We start from the raw sequence: 9,992 nt of genomic DNA, 5'->3' as shown, positions 1-9,992 counted from the left end.
TGATTCGCGATCCCGCTACGAACTACCGAACTTATTCAAATGATTCGCGATCCCCAAATTGACTCAGATGATTCGCGATCCCTCTACGAACTCCCGAACTTATTCAAATGATTCGCGATCCCCAAATTGACTCAGATGATTCGCGATCCCGCTACGAACTACCGAACTTATTCAAATGATTCGCCATCCCCAAATTGACTCAGATGATTCGCGATCCCGCTACGAACTCCCGAACTTATTCAAATGATTCGCGATCCCGCTACGAACTCCCGAACTTATTCAAATGATTCGCGATCCCCAAATTGACTCAAATGATTCGCGATCCCGCTACGAACTCCCGAATTTATTCAAATGATTCGCGATCATCAAATTGACTCAAATGATTCGCGAACCCGCTACAAACTCCCGAACTGAATCAAATGATTTGCGATCCCAAATCGAGAGAAATAAACAGCAGATGTTCATGTTAACAACTAATTTAACTTGAGCAAACGCTGCTAACACACATACATTTGTTAATAAAGTAAATAAAACGAAAACATGAATGTTTTAATGCTACCGAATAAAGATACACGATCCATTCGAAAGTCTCTGCTCATCATGACAGGACCTGGATCAGTGAGCTGCGTCTCGGGCCGATGACGTCACTTCCATGTATGCTTGTCTAAACATTTTTTGCAGCTAATCTTTTAATACCGGCGAACAAACAGGAATAGCATTCATTTACAATCGATCTGATTATCTGGGGGAAACAAACGGAATAAAGGGAATTAAAACTTTTTTTTACGTTTATAAAAACAAGAAATGAACGTATCAGACACATTACTTAATGTTATGACAGTTATATACATCGTACGATTATATTAACAGTTACTTACCCTTCATAATCAGGCAGACTGCCGCTGATGTCCGCGCTGAGTCTCTGACTGGACCGTTAAAATTGGAACAGGAGTGAAGCGGGAAACATATTCAACCCAACAGTTGGGTTATGACTAAAAATAACCCAACGACGAAAAAAAAATTACCCAACAATTTTTAAGATAACCCAACTCACTGACCCAACATGTGTAACCCAACGGTTGTGTTAAAAAGAACAACCCAACGTTTTTTGCTGTGTACAAACAAATATAAATAAGGTTAAATATAAAACAATATATTAAACCAAAAATCAAATAATTAAATGTGTTTATTTGCTTTATAAATCTATAGCTTTATAGCAATGATATTCAAGGCTTTTATTAAAGAATTTGCTTTATTAATTCAGGATTTTAAATGTAGCTAATTTTAAAATGACATAAAAATATTTAGATCTAAAAAAAATAAGGTATTTTTGGTGTAAATTTTACATTCTTTAATAAAAACACATTTTAAATTTACCGTGAAAATTATCTAAAAATCAAATGTTTATATTTCAAAAATGCATTTGAAATGTACTTAATTGTAAAATTATCTAAAAGTTTACATTTAGTTAAAACATAAGCTATATTAAGTGTCAATTCATTTTGCATTACTTAATAAAAACATGCTGTAAATTTACCTAAAAAACCCCGAAATGTTTACATTTACTAAAAAATTATTAATTGTGTCAATTAATTTTAGTTTTAATAAAAAAAGTAAAACATTTTTTATTGCACCTAATTTTATAAATATCTAAAAATTAATAAGTAGTTTAAAAAAAACTACATTTGGTGTCAATTAATTTCACATAATTAAAAAAATAATAATAATGTAAAAAAGTTTTGCAGGTTGTTTTTGCAGGGTCAACAAAACTAGTCAAAAATTGGTTAATGAAAAAAAATCCTTGTTAAGCTAAATAGTATTTATGGTGTACAAACAGACCTGGATGATATTTACAAAACCATTTCTGAGACTTTATACTTGCAAGAAACTAAAGCATTCAAAACAAATGACTCCGAAAGTGATTTATTTCTCAACATCTGCAAATACAAAAAGGAACATGTAAAACAGAGAAGTGAGCATTACTGTACCACACTGTAACTGTGTTAATCCTTTAAAAGAGCCCTAAACAGGAGATAACCCAATCAAAATAAGTGGGCTGAACCACAAATACAACAAAACAAAATCAGTGTGTTTACAGCAGACATAACATTAATAATTAGTCAAATAGCTCCCTACAATGCAGTGAAATGACTCAGACATCAATGTGCAGGCAGTGATGGTGCGTTTCAGTCCGTTTCTTAGACCTTGTACCGTTTAGATGAGCTTTAAAACATACAGTTATAAATGTTCCAGCTGTTAAACAAGAAATATAAAGATCCCTGCGGTAGATATCAATGATTAAGTAGTAAATAAAGTGAAAGTCAAGCAATGAAAAAGTGATAGAAAACAATCCCCAAACCGTAAGAATAAAAGTGTAAAAGAAATGTCTCTAAATGGAGTTTTAAGGCATTTCTGTGAATCAAAAAATAAACCAACAGCTGAACCCGTGCATCCACAATAAACAGATAACTTTACCGTCATTTTATCAGATTTCCACTCTACAGATAAGAAAGGTGAACAGTATTTGCTGCTCCACTTTATTAACTGATCTCCCTTCAACAAGCTGATCAGATTTTGCATCATTATTGACAGGATGTCAAGAGATTGTCCATTAGTCTTAGTATTTTCACGACCCAAAATGTAGTTTAATGTGCTTTCTAGGTTGTTTGTCTGTATAGTCCACTAGAGGGAAGTGCTGCCAAACACAGCTCAAATCAATGCCATTTAAAAGAAACATGATTTGAGAGCATGTTTATTTGTTAGCGATACTTTTAAATTTGTATGTGCTAACACGTGACCGCTTTTTCAAACACCAATCCAACAAACTCTGATATTAATTCATGTCTGTGTGCATGTATGATGATTATGAACAGGTACATTTTCTAAAATTGTAAACCTGGCCAGGTGCATCTACCAGTGCATCGTCCTCTTATTTTATCCCATGCATATGCTTTTTAAAGTATTGACGAGGTGATCAGGTAAACATATGCCAGTCTGATGCATGACTGGTACAAGCAAAGCAGCTTAAAAAGAGTGTTTGGCACAGAAAAAAAAAAAAAAAAAAATCTACAGATATGCTGAACATTGCCAATAAAACCATGATTGGCTACAGGTGATATACATTATAAACAGCATTTAACCTGACAGATTAAAGTGTTTGTTTCACGTTGAGGTTGTTCGTATGAGTTGAGCTATGATAGTGATATGAATTAAACGACATTAAAATTACGTTCCATTAATCTGATAAACATGAGGGATTGGACAAGCATATAGTGTTTAGAAATAGGCAGGACAATGTAACCTCCAGTCAGATGGCACTTCCTGTTCCCACAAGACACAAATAGACACACACACACACACACACACACACACACACACACACTTAGTCATCTCCTGGTTTCATCTTCATCTGAGCTTGCATCTGAGCGATCATCTGCTGCATGCGTCTCAGCTGCAAGAGAGGAAAAACTGATAGAGAGACTGTTTCTGCACGTTTCCACTACACATATATATATATATATATATATATATATATATATATATATATATATATATATATATATATATGTATATATATACACACACCAGTAAAACGTTGGGAATAATACGATTTTCAATGTTTTTAATAGAAGTCTCACAAGGCTGTATTTCTCTGATCAAAAATACTCTAAAACATTAATGTTGTGAAACATTACGATCTAAAATAACTGTTTTCTATTTTAAATATATATTGTAGTGCTGTCAAACGATTAATCGCAATTAAACACATCCAAACAAATGTTTTTGTTCACATAATATATGTGTGTGTAGTGTGAATATTTACACACGTGCATGTATAAATTTCAGAAAAATATGTTAGGGTCATATATTAAATATATTTATATACAATATAATTTATATGAATATAAATATAGACATGTAAACATTTGAAAAGGTATATACTGTATGCATGTGCATTTATATAGAGTCTACATAATAAATGTACACAGTACACACTTTTATTTTGGATGGGATTAATTCTAAAATATTCTAGAATTTTATTAAATCTAATTCTAAAATTCTATTCAGCAATTCTGCATTAACTTGATCATAAGTGACAGTTTTCTATTTCAAACAAATGCTGTTTTTTTATTTTTACTTTCCATTCTCAGAAGTTTCAACATAAATATTAAACAGTAAAACTGAGAACCATTATTAGTAATTGATCACTGATAATAATTGATATCTGAGGAGCAAATCAGTAAGTTAGAATGATTTCTGAAGACTGGAGTAATGATGCTGAACATTCATCTTTACCATCACTGGAATAAATTACATTTTAATATATATAAGAAAACAGCTATTTGAAATTGTAACAATATATCACAACATTACTGCTCTTACAGTATTTTATCTTACTGTATTTATTTATGCATCATTGCAATATAACATGGCATCCGGTGTTCAATGCATAATACATTTATCCAGCTAAAAATGTTATTTTCACACTTTAAAGCACAAACTCTAACATAGTGCCACCTCATGAAGATCCAAGATGGACACGTACACTTAAACACAGTGAAACATGAACACAATTACCCAGCAGTCTCTAATTAAGGTCTAATCACAACAATCATGATAATTACACCACACACCGTACACAACTGCTCATCTAAATACACCACTAAAGATGATGCTTAAAACTCACTCATGTTTTGTAGTTTTTATAGAGAGCTAATGATATTTTCTATCCTCTAAACATACCCTGAAACCTAAAATCCTCCCATTTTGCACGTGTAAATATTTAGAGGTTGGTTAGTACGTTATCCAATCATGTAGCTGATTTCAGGTTTTACTATCTTAGTGGGGAAATTTGGTAGATTAACTCAGTAAAAACAAAAACACTCTTTACATTGCAAGTGTTTCTGTATGCTCTGTCCTACAGGAAGCAGGTGTCATTTCCTGTGCAGACATGGATGTTTACAAACTGCTCTGATTGAGTCCACACCCGGCTGCGATATACATTCCCATAGGCCAGAATACCACACACGAATTAAACACAACATACGTATACAGATAGGTAATAGAAGCTTTGAGTTAGTAGCCAGAATCCCAAATTCATGTGCATTGTGACCCACCTCAGCTTCCTTCTCCAAGAGGATCTGGTCTTTGTCCATCACATCTTCATCAGCCGCCCTGCGGGAACACAGAGCACAGCAAACGTTCACTCACAGACAGGGTGATGATCTGCCACTGGGTTTACTTGTTGATTTGACATACCTGCCAGCTCGCTTCAGTCTTTCTGAACGGAAGTTCTCATAGTGGAGGTCTTGAGTGACTTCCTGCAGGTCCTGCATGTGAGTCCTACACACACACACACACACACAAGTATCATCACCAGAGGGCACTAGAGAACACATAGAAAAATCAAGCCAACAATCACACAAAAACTGCATTAAGATAGTTGTATGGTTAGACATGATCATCCAGGTCATGTTTCACATCAAAATCAATGCAAAGAAAAAAGGAAATTATATTGATGCATTAGGACTTTAAAGCATATTTTACCACCAATTTTTCAATGAGAAGATATTATTATTATTACAGTTAAGCACAATTTATCGATAATGTAGCACAAGAAACCCATACATTAATTTATATCATTGATTTCAAATATATAAATGCACATTAAATAAATTATATTTTTGATCAAATAAATTAAAGCCATCAATAGTTTCTTCATCGAGACATTACATTCATATAATTTAGCACATTTTCCTCAATTTCCTATTAATGTAGATGACAAAGACTACCCTACATTAATTCATATATTATTTCAAATATACATATATATGTACATTTTAATATACCGGTATTTATTTATATAAAATAAGTAAGTATATTTCTGAATAAAGAAATTGAATCCTATTTTACCACTAAAAAGAGTTTTATTATATAGACATTTTCTTCAATTTCAATCAATGTAATGCAAAAGAGTATTTAAACACCATGGTGGTTTCTTGTATTGTATTTTACATATTTTTGCTGATTTGAAGGTATTACACTTTTCAGTGAACTACAGTACTGAGACACATGGCTTACAAGAAACATCACTGAGAATAAATCATGCATTTACCTAATATTAAAGAGAATCTGGAGTGAAAACGTGCATCAAAAATGCATCCGTATTAATGGTCATAAAATAGGCTTAATATACTTCATGCAATATATATATATGTGTGTGTATGGAATGAAATATTTTTATACAATTCATTTTTTACCGGTTTGTTATCTCACTATAAAGTGTTTGTGCAAACCCACAGTTTTACTCATTAGGCATGTGAAGAGTTAAACAGGTTATTTATATCTAGAAGTCTGGAAGGTGCAGCAGTGAAAACACTGTGTTGAACTCTTAAGGGTCAGAGGGTGGAAAATGTCATGTAAACAGTATGATTTTTCTGTTTTTGCTCTCACTTTTCTCACACTCAGGAGGTTAAGACACCTCAATGTGTGTGTGTGTGTGTATGTGTGTGTGTGTTTGTGTGTGTACTCACACCAGCATAGTGCGCAGTTTGAGGAAGTCGTTGTGTTCGGGGTTTTCCACCTCCACCACCCCCCAGGGGTACAGCCGTCCGCGGATCTTCTTCCCCTTCACCTCTATCAGCTGGTTGGAGCCGATCACAGCGAACGGGATGCTGGCCTGCACACAAACACACTCCTTCAACTTCAATCAAAGCCTTCAGGAGGCACTGATAAACTTAAACACTTTGACCTCTGACCTTTAGGACACGTGTCTGTTCCTTGAATTCTTCGTCCTCGTCCGAATCAGCGTCGGGAAGCTGGTAGATCCGGATCCCATGCTCACCGATCTCATCCAAAATCTGACAAAAAAAATAAATTATAAACTCTGTTATGTTGTTTCATCTCAGTGTGACTGAATCAATTGAATTATGAATGCAAAAAAATTATAATTATATATATATATATATATATATATATATATATATATATATATATATATATATATATATATATATATATATATATATATATCTTAATTATACTTCACTTTTTTTTTTTTTTTGCTGAAAATTTTGCTTAGATCAAAGAAATAAATTACATTTTAAATACATTCAAATATATTACTGGACCTACACACGCACATCGGCACACATAACACAAATAATAAAATAATCCGGATTGTTTTGTATTAACCACTTTATATAAAAATAGTATTTATTTATTTATAAAATTATTCATATAAAAATAGCATTTACACATGTAGATATATATACAAATGTGGCTTTTGGGCATTTGATAGGCCCATAATTAATTAAAAAGTCTTCACTGCCTTGGCAGAAAATAAGGTAATTCCACAAAGATTTCTGAGCTGTTACATATTTGTAGCAACTGTTATGAAATGACTCTGACTGATAAAAACAAGGTAAATCTTCACTGATTTATGATGCCTGTGCCATTCCATTTTAGTTTAGTAATTGCACTGAATGTTCTTCCAAAACACCGAGACTAGTCCGAGTTCATGTCTTGAATTTGAAACGTTCTCTCAGCACGTTCTCAGAGAGCTCGGAGGAAACTCTTTGATGCTAAAAACAGGAATCGTATGAATCACACAATGTAAACTAACCACTGGATCCAGACGTACGGAGTCAAAAGAAGTCAGATAACAGATCAGGGCATCACTTACCCCAACCTGTGCAAACTATGATGCAAAGCAGTCTGGGAGATATTCCCAGTTCAGTGTGTCAGAACAAACTGCTCAATTGAATATGAGATTGAAAAATAGCTTTGCTTAAGCCAAAAAAAGCCACATTTCCGAAGCACCTGTGGCGGATCAGACTTCAGGGTTTATTTTTCTAACTTCAAAGCTGCTCTTCTAAGAAGCACATTCACAATGCCATTACATAGTGACGCCACCAGCAGCCTCTTCCTGACATTCTCAGCGCTTTCATGTAATCTCAGCAGGGATGCGTTTCAATGGGAAGGCTGCTCCTGCTCCGCTGCTCTTTACAGAAACCCCCTCCTGTTATGATCCTGTTTTCATAGCGAGGAACCGCAGCGAGACCGGTTCGCACCGGACTGTGTGTGTGTTATTGTTTGTGTGGGTGTCATTGTGTGTTATCAGTCCAAATAAACACATGCGTGACCGTAAATGTGCTTCGTCTGATCAAACTATATCGAACAAATGAAGAAGGAAATAAGCATGCAAGATTTATAACGGCCCATCTTTCCCATTCGTGACAGATCTGGGGTGTGGAGATACTGACATTTTTGAATGACTTGACCTCCAAATGGGCAAATAAACACATTGCTTTACAATGAACAAAGAAAAATGGCACAATAGAGACATTTTTAATGCATTGGAAAGGGAGTTAAGATATGGCTGTACATGAAAATTGAAACAAGAAAAGCAGATTAGGGAATGTGCAAAAAGATATTTTCATAAGCGGCTGGTCAGTGGATTCGCAACACAGTTGCACCACAATGGCATATGAACATAAGTGTTGATGACGTTAACCAAAACTGAAACTATTTAAAAAAAAAAAAAAAAAAAAACTTCGGTTAATTGAAATAAAGCTGCAATAAAATATCAAGTGGAAAAATAGAAATATAGCCAACTAAGAAAAGCTTAAATTGTATTTTTAGAGTTTTGATGCACTAAAATGACTTACTAAAGTAACACAAAACTTTTTATAAAACTAATAATAAATATACAAAAAATTAAATTAAAAAAGCACATAAAAAACATTACTGAAAATATAAACAGGAAATATAGGCTAATTTAAAATGCATATAAAATAGTTGTAATTAAATTACCAGCGTCAAAATGTGAAATGCAATAGTCAGTAGAATGTTGCAACACAGCTTTCAAAATAGTTTTTATTGGTAACTAAAACAATTGTTGTTTTGTTAACAAAAATAAAGCTGTGATAAATTTTAACTAAACAAACTAAACAAAAATTAACAATGTAACAAAGTATTTTGTATATTTAGCAATTCACCAATGGGAAAAAAATAAATAAATCTAGAACCAACACTAATGTAAATTGAACAAGATCAATATGCAAAATTCATTTGTGCTTTCGCATGATAAATTTAAAGGTAAAAAATATTATATATCTATAAATTCATCCCCTTTTTTTCAAGATAAAGGACAAGTCTTGAAAAAAGGGATGAATTCATAGACAAATTAATTTGTTAATGTTAAAAGGCAAAAAGCACAACATCAAGAACCTTTCACACAGTTGCATGCTGATAAAAGTTATTTCCCAGTGTCTGGAAACGAGGACTTTCCACGGTTTATTGCAAACACTAAGAATCTTGAAGTGACTTATCGGCGCAGGCCTCAACACAATCATTAGCTCTGCCTGTCTTTCTCTGAGGCTGAATGTGTATGCATTGGCAGCGTGTTCACGTGGCTGGCAGAGGCACCTGGAGTCTGGCCTGAAACAATGGCACAGGAGTTTCTCCATGGCTCCGGAATGAAAAAGGAAGTGGATTTCACATATTATGCTTGTAATTTGTTTGTCATAGGATGCATTATGAGTCATGACGGAGCAAGACTACGAATGGGCCAAGCTCACGTTAAGTGCTCAATCAAACTGCATACAACGTGTCAACCAAATCTGTCTGAATGCATGAAAAAAGAAATATTTTGAAAAAACTAATACTTTTATTAAGTGAGGATATATTTAACTAATGAATGTGAAAAGACACAAACAATGTTACAAAAGGTTTCAATTTCAAATAAACATTGTTCTTTTGTACTACTATTCATCAATTAATTGTAAAAAATCAATCAATCACTTTGTCCAAAAAATATATATAAAGCAACAATAAGATACATTTTTATGTTTCTTATGAGTGCAGTCCAGAAAACTAATTTTCTATGGTTTCCTTTTAAAAAAGTTTTCTAAATTGAAATTTCAAATAGGTTTTAGGACAGCGCTGTACTGTTCAATGCAAATGTAAGTAGCAAACAAGTTAATATGACT

At 33.4% G+C, this 9,992-nt stretch overlaps 1 protein-coding gene across 1 annotated transcript in view; it reads right to left on the bottom strand.

Moving 5' to 3' along the window:
* Window positions 1-1,907: 1,907 nt before the first annotated feature.
* Window positions 1,908-9,992, bottom strand: part of zgc:63587 (septin-2) — a 26,957-nt gene continuing 18,872 nt past the window's right edge. Inside the window, exons 8-12 of the mRNA XM_026268984.1 lie at window positions 6,759-6,860; window positions 6,534-6,679; window positions 5,260-5,343; window positions 5,118-5,175; window positions 1,908-3,451 (exon numbers count right to left, since the gene is read on the bottom strand). Coding sequence (XP_026124769.1) covers window positions 3,383-3,451; window positions 5,118-5,175; window positions 5,260-5,343; window positions 6,534-6,679; window positions 6,759-6,860 — 459 coding nt within the window. The 3' untranslated portion in view covers window positions 1,908-3,382. The remainder of the gene's footprint in view (window positions 3,452-5,117; window positions 5,176-5,259; window positions 5,344-6,533; window positions 6,680-6,758; window positions 6,861-9,992) is intronic.

The sequence above is a fragment of the Carassius auratus genome, chromosome 8 (assembly GCF_003368295.1).
Source record: "Carassius auratus strain Wakin chromosome 8, ASM336829v1, whole genome shotgun sequence".
NCBI lineage: Eukaryota > Metazoa > Chordata > Actinopteri > Cypriniformes > Cyprinidae > Carassius > Carassius auratus.
Note: the sequence above shows the minus strand (reverse complement) of the source record. Positions and strands in the feature narration are given on the sequence as shown.